The sequence below is a fragment of the Anopheles maculipalpis genome, chromosome 2RL (genome assembly GCF_943734695.1).
Source record: "Anopheles maculipalpis chromosome 2RL, idAnoMacuDA_375_x, whole genome shotgun sequence".
NCBI classification, from domain to species: domain Eukaryota; kingdom Metazoa; phylum Arthropoda; class Insecta; order Diptera; family Culicidae; genus Anopheles; species Anopheles maculipalpis.
In genome coordinates, this window is record NC_064871.1 from 20,008,416 (window position 1) to 20,028,726 (window position 20,311).

General features: G+C 45.3%; 8 protein-coding genes across 9 annotated transcripts in view; 4 read left to right on the forward strand and 4 right to left on the reverse strand.

Annotated features, from left to right (window-relative positions):
* Positions 1-20,311, reverse strand: part of LOC126565188 (zinc finger protein 845-like) — a 252,910-nt gene that overhangs the window by 146,642 nt on the left and 85,957 nt on the right. The gene's annotated exons all lie outside the window — the stretch shown is intronic.
* Positions 1-20,311, forward strand: part of LOC126557700 (T-complex protein 1 subunit zeta) — a 315,666-nt gene that overhangs the window by 141,086 nt on the left and 154,269 nt on the right. The window lies entirely within an intron of this gene.
* Positions 67-2,912, reverse strand: LOC126557119 (nuclear pore complex protein Nup93-1). The gene is made up of 5 exons (XM_050212784.1): positions 2,713-2,912; positions 2,458-2,638; positions 2,065-2,361; positions 298-1,986; positions 67-214 (listed from the first exon to the last, which is right to left on the reverse strand). Exons 1-5 carry the CDS (start codon positions 2,871-2,873, stop codon positions 95-97), a joined length of 2,448 nt encoding a protein of 815 aa, XP_050068741.1. The 5' UTR covers positions 2,874-2,912; the 3' UTR covers positions 67-94.
* Positions 4,282-5,760, forward strand: LOC126558279 (mRNA cap guanine-N7 methyltransferase). Its single transcript, XM_050214268.1, has 2 exons — positions 4,282-5,371; positions 5,673-5,760. Exons 1-2 carry the CDS (start codon positions 4,282-4,284, stop codon positions 5,744-5,746), a joined length of 1,164 nt encoding a protein of 387 aa, XP_050070225.1. The 3' UTR covers positions 5,747-5,760.
* On the reverse strand, positions 5,941-6,670 carry LOC126559001 (UDP-N-acetylglucosamine transferase subunit ALG14 homolog). The gene has a single exon (XM_050215096.1). The coding sequence runs from the start codon at positions 6,662-6,664 to the stop codon at positions 5,993-5,995; it is 672 nt and encodes a 223-aa protein (XP_050071053.1). The 5' UTR covers positions 6,665-6,670; the 3' UTR covers positions 5,941-5,992.
* On the forward strand, positions 8,109-9,309 carry LOC126565227 (protein arginine N-methyltransferase 1). Its single transcript, XM_050222387.1, has one exon. The coding sequence runs from the start codon at positions 8,109-8,111 to the stop codon at positions 9,306-9,308; it is 1,200 nt and encodes a 399-aa protein (XP_050078344.1). The 3' UTR covers position 9,309.
* On the reverse strand, positions 10,072-11,024 carry LOC126558695 (uncharacterized protein C18orf19 homolog A). The gene is made up of 2 exons (XM_050214748.1): positions 10,412-11,024; positions 10,072-10,334 (listed from the first exon to the last, which is right to left on the reverse strand). The coding sequence occupies exons 1-2, from the start codon at positions 11,022-11,024 to the stop codon at positions 10,072-10,074; spliced, it is 876 nt and encodes a 291-aa protein (XP_050070705.1).
* LOC126557477 (glycerol kinase) lies at positions 11,556-14,260 on the forward strand. Its single transcript, XM_050213269.1, has 4 exons — positions 11,556-11,659; positions 11,780-12,466; positions 13,138-13,963; positions 14,044-14,260. The coding sequence occupies exons 1-4, from the start codon at positions 11,576-11,578 to the stop codon at positions 14,253-14,255; spliced, it is 1,809 nt and encodes a 602-aa protein (XP_050069226.1). The 5' UTR covers positions 11,556-11,575; the 3' UTR covers positions 14,256-14,260.

Here is a 20,311-nt window from a genome sequence, read left to right on the forward strand (position 1 = left end):
TACGTTCGTTTCCCAACGTGTTTTCACATTTATTATTTTTAATTGTATGAACGTTTAGCTTAAACATATAAGCCACACGGCAGCTGTGTCGCTCTCAATGCATGAGGATTTCCGTTTGAATAAGCCTACTGTTGGTATCTCCGGGCATGCGGTACGGCACCATCGCGGCCATGTTAGTTAGTGCCTTTGCTTGCTCGCGCAGATAGCTTAGTTGCTGTGTATGTGTGTTTGTAAAATGTAAAAGAAAATAATCACCATTAACTTTAACCGCTTCAACTGTCGATTTGCTTTACTTACATTCTTCTTGCCGAGGTCATCGTACTTGGCGACATCTTTCCCTTTCATCGTCTTGAACTTTGTGTAGGCAATATCCATCGTAGCCAGCAACAGGTCTGGAATGACCTTGCAAACTTCTCCGGACAAGCGCTTAAAGTTGTTCACCGCCACATCCAGATCGGACATCCGTAGCGGCACCAGCTTAATACGCTCGAGAATATCCATCGCTGACTGATGATTTTTACCATGATAGTAATCGAAAAAGGCGGCCAAATCTTTCAGCAAGTTAAAGGTGGTCCACGTCTGTGCGTCACAATTTTTCTCCGCACCCGTGTAACGCTCCGTAAACTCGTGTGCCATCCGCTGGACACGCTCACGCAGTGAACCCTCTTTGTTCGGATGATGGACAACTTGCGACAGCAGTATGGAGGTGTAACGTAGCGCCTGTTCCTGCTGGCACGCCAAATCGAACATCTTGATCGCATCCTCAAACATGCCCTTCTTAACAAACTTTTCGGCCACCATTTCGCACACGGTTCGCGCATCGATGTGTGCCATTTCGAACTGATCAATCAACCCTCGCGAACGCATTCCGTCACGTTGCATACGCCCAAACAGTAGATCAAAGTCGCGACACTCAATTGCAAGATCTGCCACGCTTACGAGGAACAGATTTCGACCCTCACTGTCCTTGAGGTTACGCAGGAAGTAGAAATAGTGTAGCGCTTCCGGTGGATCGGTAATTTCGAACTTTTTCACGTACAACATTATCAAGCGCGCAATGTTCAACCGTCGCATCGGCAGTGGATCTTCAAAGTCGACCGATAGTAATGGTTCCTGAAGATTACGCGGTCCGCCAATCATGTGTAGCTCGTTCAGCGCCAGTCCAATGTGAACGGCATGGACGCGATACTTCTCGAAACGAGATAAAAATTCAATTCCGGCCTCATACTGCCCGGTGAGGGCCAACAGCTGGAAGTACAGATGGGGCTGCTCGTTGGCATTGTAATGCTTTTCACCGTACTGTTCCAGTATCATGCTCTGTAGCCCGGAACAGGTTAAATGTTCCGAATTGTCGTCCCCTTCGGTACGAATCAAAGACAACTGTATCCAAAGGAAATCGTCCGTTGTTTTCGCGATGTCAGCATGCGGTTCCTGAATGTCACAGCATCCTACGATGCAGTAAACGGCCCGTTTGTATGGGTCGGTTGCGTTCCGTATCTGCCGCTTGTACTGCATCCGTATCTGGAGTTCTAACCGTGGGTTAGTTTTTTGCTCCGGATTGTGGCACTTTTCTTCGAGCACTGCTATCAAATCTTCGTGTCCTTGTCCGGCCATTTGCATACACTTCAGGGCCGAAGCAATATCACCACAGCGCAAACAATAATACACCATGGGCCACAAAGGTTTCCCATCGACATGCCCATCCTGCAATCCGATGAACGACGAATTCAGCCCGTGGGTGGCCAGTTTTAGACCCACAAACGAGCCCACTAAATTCAGCACACTCGGTATGCCGCCCCGGCGTGCTTCACGAAGATGTTCCGATATTACGGTTTGCATGAAGACTTTGTATCGATTTTCCAGGTAGCGTTTCGCCTGATTGATGAACAGATGTTGGGAACAGCGCACTTTCATTGGATCTTGACTTCTTGGGATGGGTGTTACGTTGGCCATGTACTTTATTACTTCCCAAATGTCGCTTACACGCTGAAAACGGGTCAGAAGGAAATTTCAAAGTTAGTAATCCATTTCCTAAATTGTTTGTGCTTATTTTATCTTCCTTACCGAATCGCTGAAACTGTCCGCCACCTGGGAGAAACGTTGTACCAGTGAGGGGCGCATCGCACCTTCACACACAAGCTTATTGTACTCGTGCACTTCACGAGCGTAAGCCATTTCCTGGCTGTTCAGTGACGATCTACCACCGAACGTGGTTTCGTTGAGGATGGTCTGCTCGGGACCTTTACGAATGTCGATCCAGCTTTGCGATGGACCAATTAGCGCGTTCATGAGCTTCACCTTTTCCTGCCTCCAATCATTCATCATGTGGTCCCATTTCTGCGTTTCGGCGGCCAAATAAGACTAGAAGAGAAAGTCAAAACACGGGAAAAGGGGGAAACAATTAGCCAGATTTTCTTGGCGTACAAGTAAATGGTTTAGTTTAGAAGTAGCCTTTACATTCTTGTGCACTTCCTCAATAACGGCAAGTATAGCGTTTTCCTTCTCGTTGCGTAGGAAGTTCTGCACGTCCGTCGTAGCGATGGGATCGAGCGGTTCGAATGTCTTGCGTGCGCTGAGTGTTTCCAGCTTTTGCGATATTTTTGGCAGATCAATACCGTTTGATCCGAGCAGGATGTGCCTGAGCAGGATAGTAGGAATGGAAGCTGTTATTAAACCAAGATCCCACCGTACACTGTACTCTTTGTCACTTACGCTTGCATATCTTGTGCACCCGTTTGCGTTACCCGGGAATGTAGTTCTTGCGTTGCCTGCAGCACTTGCGGCAGCGTACGCTCCACGCGTGGCAAATCATCCGAAACTTGCGTCTCATGGGTGAGCTTTTGGGCTTGCTGTAGGAGCGCATTGAAATCCATTTTCGATCTGTTTTTCACGACGGCTGAGAAGAAACGAACACAAACTCTTGGCTTTTTTCTGTTGTTTAGTTTACCGCTTTACCATAACCTCCAATTCCAACACGCAAGTATCAACAGTAATCTGTTCGGGAACGTAATAATCCGATTAGCCTATGGAAAATAATATGCTATTATTGATGAATTGATCTTACATGATCTGCGGCAACTTTCAGACAATTTTTCCTATCGAATAATTGTGTTTTTGAGCCGTATCCAACACATTCGAGCTTCACCGTTTGCGCGGCTTTATTTTTCTATGCGCTGTTCGCTCGGAGCCGCTACAAAAGTGACATTGGAAATGTCAAAAAAATCAGACGTCAAAATTTGATCGTCAACAATAAGGTAATAACAATGTGAGTACCTCGAAGCCAGAATACAGTAGATTCCCAGTCACGTAAACATAGATGGTAATGAAATAGCAGATAGCCAGAGAAGGTATTACCAGCAACCTAGTAATTAACAACACGATACGTTTGAAGTATGCTACAAGAAAAGGCTAAAAGAGAGAAAGAGTTTTGGTATGCAGAAATGTGTGCAGTCAAAGGCAAAAAATATGAAACATACCAAAACAAGATAGGAAAAAGGATGTGGCATCACAATATGAAGTTACTGCCAAAAGAAATCAAACTGATTAATAGACTGATATCAGGCCACGACTACAGCAATTACTGACTCAACAAACAAAAAAATATAGATAACGGCTCTTGTAATATTTGCAACAGCCCAGACACAGGACAGCATAGAGTCTTCAAATGCAGAAGGTTGGATCTAGAAAGAAGAAGAGATAATCTTCCAACAGAAGAAGTTTTTATCAACAGCTGGAAATCAAGAAAAATAGGTGAAATGAAAAAAATCATTAATTTCATACAAAAAAACAAAATAATACTCTGATAACAAACAAACAAATTTAGCACAAAAGAAAAGAGTCAACGACACCTAATCAAAAGAACAAAACTAGCTAGTATAAACAAAACAACAAGCAAGTAACCAAAACGTCAGACCAACCAGCATAAATTCAAAACACAGCAAAACATTAAGCATTAAGAAATCCAGACAGTCTTAAGAATTACCTTGATAATAGCTAAATTGGGACATATGGCCAAAGTTGCCGGTCCACAAGCATAGAGGGCTTGTGAGTTATAACAAATCTACGAAGTAGCGCAGGAAGGCCCAGGAAGTTGGATTCCTGAGCCATATCGTGGAATACCTCGACCAAAGAAGAAGAAGATTGTAATAACAATAATAAAAATAACAAACTCACAACCAAAAACAAATAACAGACCAGAACTAACCAAAAAGTGTTTTTATCGACCTATTTTTTTACTCGTCGTTTTTTTCTTTATTTGATACATTTTAACCAGTATACAACATGTCTGAGTCGGAAGAAAATAGTAGTTCCGTGCCAGAGAGCAGAGAATCGGAAGGTGAACCAATGCAAACGCCCGAATGCCAGGAGGGTGAAAATAGAGAAAAGCATAGTGCGATCGTTGCTTCGCATTACAACAGCATCGAGGAACGTGGGCTAGTGGCACGGAAAAAGTCAAACATTTACTTTATGCGAAACTTCAACAACTGGATCAAGAGCTGCGTCATAGAAAAGTACACCGCGCTAGTAAAAGGGAAGACACCGCTGGGTTCTCCGTTCCGGGTGCTGGATATGTGCTGTGGGAAGGGTGGCGATCTGAACAAATGGTCTAACGCGCGTGTGACGCATCTAATCTGCACAGACATTGCGCAAGTAAGCCTGGAGCAGTGTGAGAATCGTTTCAACACTATGAACCAAAAGGACCGAGACTTTCAGCGGAAACCGAAGGTGGAATTTTTCGCTGCCGATGCAACACTGCAGCAGCTCCGGTCCAAGTATCAAGACCCGTCGATCAAGCTGCACATGGTTAGCTGCCAGTTTGCGTTTCATTATTCATTCGAATCTTTCAAGCAAGCGGACTGTATGATGAAAAATGCGGCCGAATGTTTGGATGAAGGGTTTTACTTCATTGGCACAATGCCGGACGCGAACGAGCTCATGAAACGGCAGCGCAGGGCAATGTCGGACACGTTCGGGAACGACATTTATCGCATCCAGTTCCAGTGCGATACGGACAATCCGCCACTGTTCGGAGCCAAGTACAACTTCCAGCTGGATGAGGTGGTGGATTGTCCAGAGTTTTTGGTACATTTTCCAACGTTCGAAAAGTTGGCCCTAAAGCACGGTTTGCGGCTGGTGGAGAAAAAGCGTTTCGACGAGCTGTTTGATGAACATTGCAGCCGTAAGCTGGGGTTGCTGGAGAGGATGCAAGCATTGGAAACGTATCCACCGCATCCAAACGCTCGGTTTAGCGCCGGCGAGCAAACGAAGGATGCGGAGCAATACAAACATGCAGAAGTGTTTGGCCGGCAGATGCCCAGTCAACATCAGTTCCGTGTGGGGACGCTTTCACAGCAAGAGTGGGAAGCGGCAAGTAAGTATTTGTACACTAGCAGATGGGTTGATCAGTCTTAGTCCTAACCACAGTAACTTTCTTCAGTTTCTTCAATTTGCCTTTTAATTTTAACCTTTGACAAAACGATAAAAAATTTTAATTTATTTATTTTAAGTATGACGGCTTGCGCCGTATTGTCGAAATGATCAAAAATGTAAATTCATTTTTTGTGAAGCAATCTATACATCAGGACTAGAACTTATCTACCCACCTGTTAGGCAAATTTATCGATATATTGCATTTACTAACTACATATTCTTGGCTGTTTCGTGTTTTGCAGCGCTTTATCTATTTTTCGCATTTCAAAAGATGAAAACAAGCTACGACGCGAAAGGTAGACCAGTATACTCCTGAGAACCGCGGCATCGTGGCGAACGTCGTTACTGAGCCAAAAGCTCTTACATTTGAACAATAAATCAATTTTTAGGCGTCTAAAAGCGCTGCAATAATGAACTGAATTTTCGCATTTCTTTCCTTCTGGCCCCGTGAACACTTTCGGTAACAATTCGGTAAATTATCGTATTTTATTCGTAGGTGTACACTCTTTGATCAGTTAAATAAAGGTAGTGTGTATGCTGATGCTGTAACACGTCCGGATGCTCACAATCGGCCAAAGCAGCGAACATCTGCACGCGTTGCGGCCGTTTTCTCGAGCAGCTCCGGCCACTGAACCACAAACATGTCCACGATGTAGAGCAGTATGCGACCGCTCAGAGAAAGGCTGTTCACGCGGCAGAAGCTTTCGATGAACACTATCCTACATTTGGTGTTGATAAAGAGCAATCGGGCCAGGAAGGCGACCATACACACGGGCACGCACGTGCCGGGTCCGTTGGTGAGGATTAGTTCCGGGCGAGCCTTCAGCACGAGCGGTACACAGTTGATCAGCGCCAGCACGGTCGTCCCGATGGAACTGATGTAACCCTGGTGTACATTCCGGCTGCGAGGAATGGTAATAATTTCGTACGTTTGCTTTTCCGGATCCGGTTGCCGATGGATTTCGCTCTCGATAACTTTCACAACACTGTTTTTGTCTGTGCTGGCGATCACGTACTGGCGGGGAGAATATCGTTCACCATCGAGCCGTTCGACTATGCGCAACATTTCGGCAGTATGTCCACCGGATCCCATCACCACCATGGTTCGGGCTGGTGTGGAACGTGGCGTCACGGTGGCTCCACTTTGGCCACGGCGTACCGAAACAAGCAGTTGTATTAACCGCAGCAACAACAAACAGCCAGCGACCAGTAGTATCGATGTAAAAAGCGCCATGACCGCGTTAAGATTCACGTCAACTGCAAGCAGTTGAAAGAGGTATTACTTTCTTCTCTACACTTCGCGTTGCCTTGGTTCAATCACTTTCTTTTACACCACTAATCTGTCCACCTCATCACTTTTGTTTACATCTCTTGGTACACGAAGATCGATCGATCGATGCTTATCCGCCGAGGGCTTTATCTCGGCTACGATCGTTGCCGGAACTTGGCAACCCACTTGATAAATTTGCTGCTAAATTTCCACTCCTCTGATGATACGTAGCCTAAAGGGCCGAAACCCGCGGTCAATGAATGGAATTCCTGAGTCGGTCGGTGGTGCTTTCTTTTTTCGTATCGCCGTTTGTGGAATGGGGGAAAACGTGAACTGAGAATGTGTGTAGGGTGGTGTATGCTTTCGGAGAAGGACGCGAAAGCAAACATGATGATGATGATGATGATGATGATGATGATGATGATGATGGGCAAACATATGGAACATGCCATCGATTGGGAAAGATTTTTGCTGGTATCTGTCAAAAGGGGGGATTGCGCTTCAGGGCAGGTGTACGCGTGTTGAAAGTGTTGCACTTGTGCGAGAAGGTTCAAAATGTATGTTGCATTTTATGTAGTTTATACAATTGCATTTGTTGTGCTCGCAAGATGAACGTGGTTGATCAATCAGCAAAAAAGTCAAAAATAGCTTCAATATTGTTCTAGCACATAGATAAAAAGAACAAAAAGCTCTCCAATCTTTCAAAATGTGATTCTGAAAAATGATTCACATATTTTGACTTGTTTTAATATAGTTTTCTATTTAACATCGTAGGCCTCATTTGTATTTTTAAATTTTAGTCACCAAGTACCGCTAGCGTGCGCTAGATAGCGCCCTTGCTCGTCTCACAAGTAACCACGCCGGACGATAAACGGACGTGTGAAACGTCAACTCGTGCTGTCAAATTTTGTCGCACGCGTAGAGACCGCTAAAACTAAAAGCATGCATGAAGCTTGACCTCGGACTCGGTGTTCCTCGTGAGATGCTGCCCGCTACCAAACAAAAGGAAATATCAATTAGTTTTGTAAGCAGCTCAGCGAGCGTGAAAAGGTATTAGGATTTGTATCAAATTCCAGTTCCCCTGGGCGAGAAATAGTTGTAAATATAGACGCAGCAGTAAAGTGCTATATCGATTCCGGCGAGCGTGAGGTGCCTCCATTTTTTGCGGTCTGTGTGCGCTTGCTGAATAAAAAAGAAAAAAAAAAAGATTTTTTGTGCAAAAACGAATTCGTCCAGAAGTGCGTAACAGTCAGTCCAGCTGTAAGGGAATCGCGAAAAAGGGGTTGAGGAAGTGTACCATTTTCGTCTGGTCAATCGTGTGAAACACATCGCGTTTTTTCGACTACAGTGTAAAGAATGGTAAGCATCATCCAGGGGGTTGGAGGGGACAATACTTGAAGGGAGTACTATGTTGAGGTTATGTGGTTTTGCGAAAGTAGCTTTTTCTTGTTTTATAAACGCCACCCTTTGTTTGTTTGGTTTCATTTTCTGTGAAAACCAGGCTAGCACCAGTACCGACGTGCCGATGGAATCAGTGGACGCGGCCGGACCGGCATCCGGTGCGCTCAGCCCCAACACAGTGAACGGTAATGGGAACGATCTGGCCACCAACGCAGAGGATATGACTTCGCGTGACTATTACTTCGACTCGTACGCACATTTCGGCATCCACGAGGAGATGCTGAAGGATGAGGTGCGCACGCTGACCTACCGGAACGCGATGTATCACAATAAGCATCTGTTCAAGGGGAAGGTCGTGCTGGACATCGGCTGCGGTACCGGCATCTTGTCGATGTTTGCGGCGAAAGCGGGTGCAGCGAAGGTCATTGCGATCGAGTGTTCGAACATAATCGACTACGCACAGAAGATTATTGAGGCGAACAATCTAAAGGAGACGATCACGCTGGTGAAGGGTAAGGTGGAGGAGGTGACACTACCGGATGGAATCGAGAAGGTCGATATCATCATTTCCGAGTGGATGGGTTACTGTTTGTTTTACGAGTCCATGCTGGATACGGTCATATATGCGCGTGACAAGTGGCTGAAGAAGGACACGGGCATGATGTTCCCGGATCGGTGCACACTGTTCGTAACGGCGATCGAGGACCGGCAGTACAAGGACGAAAAGATTAACTGGTGGGATGATGTGTACGGATTTAACATGAGCTCGATCCGTAAGGTGGCGATAAGCGAACCGCTGGTGGATGTGGTCGATCCGAAGCAGATCGTTACCACCTCGTACATGGTGAAGGAGATAGATCTGTACACGGTGAAGAAAGAGGACCTAGAGTTTGAATCATCCTTCCATCTGTTGGTAAAGCGGAATGACTTTGTGCAGGCGCTGGTGACGTACTTTAATGTGGAGTTTACCAAGTGCCACAAACGGCTCGCCTTCAGCACGTCGCCCGATGCCGCCTATACGCACTGGAAGCAGACGGTGTTTTACTTTGACGACTATTTGACGGTGAAGAAGGGCGAAGAAATTTACGGTACGTTCAAGATGAAACCAAACGTGCGCAACAACAGGGATCTGGACTTTACCGTCGATCTGCACTTTAAGGGTGAACTGTCGCAGGTGCACGAAAAAAATCACTACCGGATGCGCTAGAGAGGGAGTCAAAGAGAGGGATAACCTTCCTCTATCTGTACGGTCACCGTTTAACCCCACCATTACCATCATCACTTGGAAAATTTAGACCTTTACCGAACCCATATTATCATATAGCGGACAAAATTGGAACATCGAATACGCGTGGTCCATATTCCACTCGAAACCAGCTTGACCGTGTGTGATACGATAGTTGTAATACTCGTTAGCATCCGAGGTCCGAGACTGCGCATGGCATGCAACAGGTTAATAATCCGGACATCCGTTGTAGTGTACGAGTGGTTTTTATGTGTTATCTGGCAATCCCGCCCCTAGAGACTGGTTCCGTACCGGCGTCGGTGTTGCAAGCAAGCAGTTGGCAACGACAGCAGAACGAAAAGTAAACACAAATATCCTATAATTGACCATTGTATCCGATTGTGAAATAACCTAGACCCCCTTATAGGCATGGCAAATAAGTTCAAAAGTTAAAATATACGAACGAATTATGATGACTGGAACGAATGTGAACGATTTTTTTCTTTGCAAATGAAACATTCAACCGTCTGTCCGAATACCTTAACATGGACAAAGTTTATTTGCACTTATTATTTTTCAACTCACTGTGTGGTGCAGGCTGGGTATTCTACAAACCGAAGCACTGCAACCAGCCGGGAGCAAGCATCCCAAATCGCTTTAAAAGCACCTTGGAAAAAACAACAGAAACAAGGCAACCCGCACCCGCTTATAGTCTTTGCACCGGACCGCAACCTAGAATTATGCGCTATTTGTTGTCGGTTACGCTACTGGTCGCGGTCGTTGCGTCAGATTTGCTATCCTTATCCTTGATTTTTAAATCGCTCATTAGATTGTTCTTCTTTTCTGTTAGCTGCTGTTTGCGGTCCTTAAAATCTTGCTTCTTTTCCGCTATCTTCTCTTGAATGTTTTCCTTTTTATCTTTGTACATCTGCACCAGCCGCGCCTTCGAAGGCATCGGTTTAATGTAGCCCCACTGTTCCAGATACTTGATCGAAACCGTCGTACCACCTATATCGGAACGAAAGGAGCAAAATAACGCAATTAGTTACGTACAATTTAGCGAGAAATACATTTGGTGACCTTACCGAGTGTAACCGTGTATCGTGCTGGTGTCGCTATTTTATACAACAGGTACGCTATTGCTATGTGCCCCAGGCTGGAATCTCGCACCGGATTGATCAGTGTTTCGGACACACCGAGCGATTCAAGGATTGCGATCACATCGACACCACTGGTAGAGGCGTAGTAGAACCCGCCGAACCACATAACCGACGTGACACAGTGCACCGGTACAAGCACGTACCAGTACTCCTTGTACATCTTCTTGAAACGGGCAAAAAGGCCAAGTTTCTCCGGTGCGGGGGCCGGCGGTCCGTCCGTTTCCTGCTGTTCGTTCGGGGGTTCTTTCTGTAGGCGCAATGTGTTTCCATTGGAGAAGGAGCGTACCAGCACACCATTTAATGGGACATTTGAGCACCATGCTGTTGTTGAGCTCACCGGATGTATCGTTGAATATCGATTTTGGCTGTGAAAGCATGCTGCTGTCGACAGTGTGCTGCTAGCGTATCTGCTTAATCCACTGCCGGATGTGTAACGGTGTGCTACGCTAAGCAGCTTTACGGAAGCGGATGTGGATGGCACCTGGCGAGTCAGGCCTAATGACGTCATGCGGACCATACCTAGCGCTAATGCAGCCATTTCGTGTGATTACTTTCCGTTTTCGATTGTTTTTTGTTCGTTGCAAGAGGGAGAACGCGTTCCGAGGAGTGTTGTGCACTGTTTTAGAATTGATCGTGACGATGATCGGACATTTTTTGGACAGGCTGAAACGGCTGCATTTACGCAGTATTGTAGCGCGATTGCGGATGTAAATATGGTGAAAATAGGTTGGTTTGGTAATAGGAGGGATTATATTTACGTTGTGCTGTGACTGCGCTCGCCGTTGTGTTATCCCTCCTTCTCCTAAAATCGATGATCCCACTTTTACTTTTTAGCTTTTGCTTTTGTTTTCGTGTTCGTTGTTATGACAGTTTCAAAACGGTTCGTCTGCCGGTAAGCGTTGCACGAAGCGTTTGCTCGCACAGCGAAAAAACGGTTCGGCAGCTGTCAAACTAATCGCATAACACAATCAGCTGTGCACTTTGCTGCATTGTTTTTTGGTATATCGGTGTATGATGCAGAATTTAAAACATGTTGTAATGTGAGAAATATATTTTACCAAAACCCTTTTCATCTCGAATTTTCGGACGATGAGTGGAAACGGTGGGCATCGCAGTAAGTTTGGGTCGCTGATAGGCGTCCTCTACGTTGGACACACGTGCTGCAAATGTCTGGTAAGAGTCCTGTTGTAGCTGCACACCCATCCGAACATCCTGATGGCGCCTTCTTCAAGGATAAGAGGGTTTTTGTTTTATCGATTTTATTTTTTCCTTGCGCTATAACTCGCTTTGCAGATTTACGCCACAAGAAATGCCGAGGTGCTCACTTGCCACGAATCGTCCTTCGAATGTTTGTCGCCACAGTCAGGATGGGTTGAGGTGGACCCGCTGGCTGTATGGGAGACGGCACGGATGTGTCTGGAAACGGCCGTACAGAATCTTATCATACTAGACATTAATCCGCACGATATTGTAGCCCTTGGTGTGTGTAATCAACGCGAAACGACTGTACTATGGGACAAGACGACGGGTGAACCGCTGTGCAATGCAATCGGCTGGTGTGATACTCGAACATCGAGCGTGGTCGGAAGCATACTGCAGCGTGTACGTGGGAAGAAAAATTACTTAAAATCGGTTTGCGGCTTGACGGTGAGCAATTGTTTCAGTGCGGTAAAAATTCGTTGGATGATGGAAAATGTGACTGGAGTGCAGCAAGCGGTAGACGATGGGCGGGCTGCGTTTGGGACGCTGGAGAGTTGGATTATATGGATGCTGACGGGAGGCGTTGAGGCGGGTATACACGTAACGGACGTGACCAATGCATCCCGAACGATGCTCATGAATCTGGAACGGTGCGTGTGGGATGAACGGTTGTGTCGGTTCTTTCGCATTCCAAGCAAAATTCTGCCAGAAATTCGTAGCTGCTCCGAGGTGTACGGATACATTAACGATGGTCCACTTGGTGGCGTACCTATTGCGAGCGTAAGTTTTATTTTACTTATAATGATGATAATATTTCACCTCATACCCACTTATTTATTTATTTAATAATAATAACGCGCTCGAGTCTCAGTTCTGTGAATTCTCATACTTTTATTTTTTTGTGGAATCAGTACATAAAAATGTTGGTTTTTTAATACAAAATTCATCATCATAATCAAACGGTTGCCTATCGTACTACACATAATACAATATAGTTCTGCATACAAAGATACTTCATATAATTAATGACACAAAACATAAAACATTTAAGCTACAGTACATTATTCCCTATGTAGCACACATTTTTTCGAACTAAAATAGCTCGAATGAACTCAAATCCAATTGAAGGCCCTTGGAAATAATTAAATTTCTTGCTAGAGTTGCACAAAAGTTCGGGATTCTTGGATCATTTATCCTACGGGGGTACAGTCATGTCACGTCCTTTCGCAATACTGATCCCTAGATAGGCTGGGAATCTTCCACTGACGTGATTATATATGAATATCATAGCCTGTTAATTGTTGGTGGATCAACAACAACATTGTTTCTGAAACCTCCATTCTATGCTTTCATGATCCGATATTTGAGAGACCAGCGAAAATAACTGCAACCACTGTGTCGTCATAACTGAATATTTAATTAGTTGATTGATTTTTAAATTTTAATTTTAGTGTCTCGGTGATCAGCAGGCCGCCCTGCTAGGACAAATGTGCATCAACGCAGGTCAAGCAAATTGTACGATCGATGAAGGTATGTTCGTGCTGTTTAACACTGCCCAGGAAATTATCGACTCCGACCATGGATTGCTGTCGACGGTAGCGTTTCAGCTTGGTCCCCGTGGGGCCGTATATTACGCGCTCGAAGGAGCAATAGCACACGCCGGATCATCGATCAGTTGGCTTAGGCAAACGCTAGCCCTCGAACCAGTATCGGCTGAACCGATGATTAACAGTGTGACCGGTATGTTTCCCGATGGCACCACTAATACTCAGCTAGTAGCTTCGTTTTGTTCCGTAAGCTCACCGGTTCCACCGTACGGTGAGTCGAAACCGCTTACCAGCAGCAGTGGTCCTCGTGGTGGCGTAATTTTCGTACCTGCATTCAGTGGATATTACACGCCGTACTGGCGTTACAAGGCACGAGGCATGATGTTTGGTATTACGCTCCAAACAACACCACAGCAAATTATGTACGCCGCGCACGAAGCCATCTGCCATCAGGTGCGTGAAGTTTTGGAATCGTTGGCAAAGGATTGCCCTACTTGGCCCCGGCTAACGAAACTAACCGTCGGTGGTGATCTAAGCGAGCAACGCTTTCTGGTGCAAATGTTGTCCGATTTAAGTGGGCTGCTGGTAGAACGACCGCAAACATCAACACCGGCCTGTCTTGGAGCGATGCTTGCTGCGGGGCTGGCCACCGAAATACTGTCCATCGATCAGTTTCGCCAAAACTGTGTTCCACCGGTGGATGTTTTCAGCACTGCATACAATTCTAGTCGTAAGTGGTTCGATTACTATCGGCGTTATAACTATTTCTCCTTACTGAAAAACGAACATTCTTCCTTACCCTTTTCACAGAGAGAGATATGAAGTTTCGCCGTTGGAAAATGGCTGTCGATCGATGTTTAAACTTTGACTCCGTGTCGGACAGTGATCCGGTCAAGCTGATCGGTGACGGGCGTGATCCAGATTCGTTCGTCCGCTGCTCGATTCCCGGATCGGTTTTTGTCGTTTCCTCGTTCGTGCTTGTTGTGGTCGCACAGCTGATGAAGCAAAACGGTTTCACGTAGCTGCACACACAATGGAAGGGAGAGGATGATTGATTTGATCGTTGCCGCGTGCACATCCGCAGTTACCAGTTGCAGATAGTATTAGGGCGCTATGTAGCTAGCTTGTTTCTGACCGCAGCCAATGGTGCGGGTGGTGCGTGGTTTGGAACGACAATCGTTGTTTGTTACCGAGCACAAATTGATGACACTTTCGTACGCTTGCAGCAAAATCTATGACAAGTGAGAGTAATGAAATCGAAATACAATAACTATGTTTGTTGCTGAAAAATGGATATAGAATTCGTTGTATTCTTATGAAAATAATTTTAAGTTCCTTGAAAAAGACTTGCTTTGGCCTTGATCAAGTTCTTTGATCTTGTTGCTGGATGTAATACATTCGTCTATCAAACCGATATCTGGGCCTTTTAGGGGGGCCTTCGTCACTATGTCTCAGTTTCGGCCTAGCAGGCTTTCTCTGCGGGGATCGACATCTGAGGCACGATTTTCACCCGATCTCTCCAATTCGTTGGCCTCGCGTATATTAACTTCATCGGACGTCCATTTGCGCTGGTGTGCGAGGCGTAGATCCGACTAAAACGCAACACCAATAGGTGATAAGAGTGATGATCAAATCAACGAAGGCATATAAAACCTGCTTGGCGGGGGCTTTGACTGTGACAGAGCCGGACTTGGAAAAAAAATATCGGCGACGAATCTTAGGGGGGTGGAGTTCTGCTAACTTGGTACAATCGTAACTTCGGTGCATTGTTCAGGGAAATTTTGCTTATTACCAGATCCACAATCTTCTATGATCCAGAAGACTCAAACAACACACGAAACGCACAGTGTATCGCACTCTGCGTGTACCAGTCTTGGAATATGCTCACGGAGGACGCCAATGTCATCGCCATTTTCGAACGGCTGGTGCTAAGAACTATCTTATGTGCGATCAGGGCGTGTGGCGAAGGAGAATGAACGCCTGGTCGTCCCTTTGGCAAATTACACTGAAATGCGGAATCAACGTCAGGGGAAACTACTTTCGAATTTCAGGGCTTACCGGGCGTCCCCAGACAAAGGGGATTTTTTTTCTCCAAACCTGGAAGAGATCCTCCCAAAGACTTACAGTAACACTGAATGTATTTTCTCACGAGCGTTAAGTAATAAGAACGTTTTATACCGATCAGCTGTATTTGTGGTGGCTTTTTAACTCCATACAAAAAATGATAGGAACATTGCAACCGAAATTAATCCCATACGTTCAAATAACACCCTACCGGCAACGCAATGATGACACAGAAGATACAATGAGAACCGGAAATGGTTAAAAAATGTTAGAAGATGAACCCTGCTTCTATACGTTCGTACAGAAATGAGTGGTTTTTGCCATTTGAACCAGACCTGATTGATTTGGCTCGATTGCACCAGAAGGCAAGACTAACGCGTTGCTCTCGGCTCATTAATATGAATGTTACATCTTGTTTACCGCTAACTTGTCTCTTGCTGATCTATTACCGATGATCTGTTACGACTCGCACCCACCATTGGAAACGTAATCATTCACCATCCGCGCTGTTCTTTCTGGGCCCCGGTGTACATTCCGGGACAACCGATGTCGAATGTACCGTAGCATTGTTAGATGCTGTAGCCAATGGCTTGAAATCGGTAAACACTGGCCACACATAGCATCAACGGTCGCCGGTTGATCTGGAATGCTTAGTCACGGTGTAACTTCAATGCCGAAGGAAAGGTTGAACAAAAAAGTGATTCGATAGAAGAATGAAAAACGATGACGTTATTGTTTCATTCCATTTCCATCCATTATTGTTTTAAAAACTTAGGTTCAGCGGTAAATGAATGGAGTGCAACAAAAAAGCAGCTGAGTGTCTTAGTGAATACAGGCTTTTTCTTTACTGTTGTAGTACAAAATCTTCGTACCAGTATAGCAATAGCTACTAAAGCTGTCTGCATGAAGGTGATGAAGCCTTTTTTGTTCCAAAGTTTGTTGAAACTTCCCGCCCGATAATGGGTCCGGCCCGAAATATGGGTACCGTAAAATTTGGCCCGCTTTCAATATGTGGCTCCTGTCGTTTTCATTCCACCGGGCATTCTTTTTGCTGTTTATTTGCCAGCAGAAATTAAAACCGGGCCGACGTAGGGGACCGGTGGGTGAATTATCCGAAAAGTCCGAAGTCTGGAGCCACCGGAAAAAATGGTTTACACTCCACACCAATTCCCCTTAGAATGCAGGCAAATTTTCGCAACCGCAACGGACAAGATGTATAATATGTGGAAGAAAGAAAAAAATGCCGAGGGACCAGAGGCAAAAATTTTAAACACAAAAATCACCACTAATTACGCGCTGGATTCGAGCAGGAGAAGAATTAGAAAAGTATGTTAATTTGCTATCCATACCCCGCTTACTGTGGTTGTGCATGTGGGGCCTTCATCTGCGCCCCTGGTTGGCGGGAAATAATAGTTCGGCTACTAAAGCCACGTGTCTAGCGAACGTGGTATGGAACGTGCCACGGTTGCTGGCCGTTTAGAAACGGGAGTGTTATCGGAAAAATCGAAAAGTGGGACACTGAAACATTAATGATATGGCCGATCTATTTTTTTTTTGATTCCTCTGCAAGTTGCTACGGCTATGGATAAAGCCTGTGTGCCAGGGTGGCGCTTGTACCTCATATCGTTTGGAGTGGTGTGATAAATTTCGGCATTATTTTTAGGTATTATTTGCAACGATTGGGAGCAAATAGAAAGGTGTATTTAAACGGTGGAAAGTCATACTCTACTTTTGGAGAGTAAAAAGCATTAAATCCCCTCTTAAGGATAAAAGAAATTACTGTAAAAATGGACTTTTGATCGTCAATCCAAAATTTCTTGAACACACTCTTAAACAATAACCCACAATATAATTCTTTCACAGATTACTTCATTGCTCATTGGCGCCGTGTCGATTGGGCGTAGCAAATCGCTGGAAACTATTAGCGAGCCGAGAACTATTAGCGTCTATTCCACTTATCGATCAGATCGATTGATCGAATAGAAGAAAAACCCCGTTGTAACCATACGATACGATTACAGCGGACCGCTAGGTGCGGCTATTTTCCCGATAACTGTATAGCTGCTGCTTCCGATGGACACGCTTCAGTCATTAGTATCGGTATTGAGAAGCATTCGGATGCCCCAGGCTTTGGGATCGATTCTTCATCATGCAATCGTACCACTGGGCACAGTTAAAAATGCATATTTTGACGATATAATCCGCAGTGGATGTTTTTGCAAAAAGGTGTGATTTTATGACGTGATAAATTGGTTTTTTTAATAAATTCAAGAAAATCTCCAATCGATTATTAATACTGTGGCTAATTTTCACACCTCAAGACAAGCGAATCTCTTTTCCAGCGATATAGATTAGCGGACGGTACTGATCACCGATCTCTTCAACTGTGGTGGCCATAATCTTCAAATCTCGATAATGGGAATTTAATCAGACCACATTACTGGGAAGCGATTGCACTGCCCTCCTCCCCCGGGAAGATGCTGGCCTTCCCCGAACAAACGAACTTTCTCTGCGCCCATCGGAGGGCTAATCGGAGCTAAAATTAACGTCACGTTAATTTTACCATTGTTTTTTGGTTTGGTTGCTTTTGTTTCGGCTCTGTACGGGAAATAATTTCTTCCTTTGCTTTCGGGCCCTTTTTGTGCGTGGCCACGCGGATACACTGGACGAACCATTGCTGTGTGTGGGCATGGATTGCGTTTCGATTTCGTAGGTAAGTCAAAATCAAAAGTGTTTGATGCAGTACCAGTGGCAGTAATGTGGTAGCGTTTTTCTACTAGCGTGCACATTTTGGTATGACAACACTGACGGGCCAGGCATAGCGAAAAAAATATAAAAGAAGGAACGCTTGGATCGCGCGAACAAAAGTGAAACTCTTCTCGCGGACCGTGGCCCGCGCTTGAGCAAACACTAACTCAGGCCACAGGGAAGGGAAAATGATACGATGCTCCGGATTAGCGGTCGTGCATGAAGAAAAGTCGTTAACATAATTTGTTGTGTATGATCGCTAGCAGAAGCGAAATGGCGGGCAATACCATCAAATTCCGCACCATCGGAAAGACTCTCCCGGGGAGTTTTCTGGCTGGCGGGGTTGTTTCGAGTTGTCGCGAAGTGTCGTTGGGGTTGGGTTGGGACGCTGGCTCACAACTAGACGAGCGAGTGTCGAGCAAGAAAGATAGAGAAGGATAATAAATTAGGAGAAATAAAAACAACTAAGACTGCTGATTCTTGAATACGTACTGAAGGCACCACGGGAAGAAGGCTTCCCGTACGCAGGAATAGAGTTGCGCAGAAATCAATGTATACGGTCGGTTTCATGGGCTCAGGCAGTACGCAGGGACGATTCATGTCATCAGCTGGTCAGACGGCAATGTGTGAAATGGAGGATGGATATATTCTTTGCGGAGTTATAGTTGTTCCGCTGCATTTTCTGCTTAAGTTTTAAAGTTTTTCATATCGCCTTTTTCTACTCGACTTGCTCAGGCATGTGCGTGATGACATGGCCAGGTCGCTGTTTCCGTTTCCAGGGAGCTCAGTCCAGAGCTGTAGTCCTCCATCTACAGCTGCATCCGATCTCCGACAGTTTCCATTTCAACTGATCCTACCAACTATCTCCTTCCTGGTGGAACATGAGTCCGGTATCCTCACCACGTATCCCAGTTATCGTATTCTTCTGGCTATGACTGTCGTCAGGATTTCTACCAAAATGGATTAAAAAAAAATTATAACAAAATATTGGCTGAAATAAAAATATTAAATTGTCGTGTCGCGAAATTCTGAGGTCACATAAATTCGATATAGCAACACCATTACTAGGTCACGCCGGCCATGGATTGGCTTACCAGACTTGCTACCATTTACCATTATTATTTAGTTTTTAGATTTAGATACCATTTAGTTAAGCGTAGTCAAGCAAATCTTCGCAGCTTAATCCCCTGCAGCAGCCCTGAAGCTTAATCTTCGTAAGCTTAAACTGCAAATTTGCAATTCATTGTATCCAGTTGGAACCACCGGTCCGGTGTAGGCGACAGCGGCACCGATCTTCAAACGACAGGACCGGGATTCAAATCCCATCCGGACCGTCCCCTCGTAGCGGAGACTGACTATCCAACTAAATGGTATCGGCAAGTCTAATAAGCCATTCGATGGCCGTTGAAGGTCGTTTAGCCAAGAAGAAGAAGACCAGCCTTTAATTAGCTCAGTTCAGCACAATATGGCCAGACCGTTCTTCACAAAAAAGTAGATCAGTTCGGGATTATCCTCGAGGATTCTCGCGTTTTCAGCGATCTTCCATTAGCTATGCATCTTCTGCATTAACATCTATTTATCATTCAACTAAAATATGGAAAAATTAGAATCCTTTTCAGCCAATTCTGCGGTAAGTAATGGTAAGTAAGAGAGATTAGAGGAATTCAATATTGGTGGCCTATGGTTTTACTTTTTTCCCTCCACGATTCAGCAATTCGCTTAGGCGCGGTTATGGTTCCGCCACGGTTCGTACCATTTTTTTTTCTATTAATGGAAACCAACCTTCATCCCGGCCCGGAGTTAGATTGAAATTAGCTTCCCGCGTTCAACCCCTTTCCTGTCCGTTTGGCCACACTTTCGACTGTGTTGGTGTGATCCGTAGCAAGCAATGCTCGCACATTGGTTTACAACATTCGGGCCCCGCCGCGGAAAAGCACCAGAAAGATGGGAAAAGAAAACAGCGCGGAGGAAAACACTCACACCCGGTTTTCGAACCTGTGGGTTGTGGTTGTGCCCGGTACGCGCGAGCTTCACAGATCACTTCCCAAAAGGTTCGCCTCATTCGCGTTCTGGCACTCGCTCCGACGGTTAGCAAAAACGGTACCCGACAAGAGCCAAAAACGCAGTGGAACGTGCACCAGCTGTAGATGTGATCCGTGACTGTGATCAACCTTATAGACGGTTGTGACTTTGAGCGTGTTTTTTTTTCGGTCCATCCTTCAGTTTAAAGGGAATGTGTGTGAAAGTGCGTGTGTGTGTGACATTT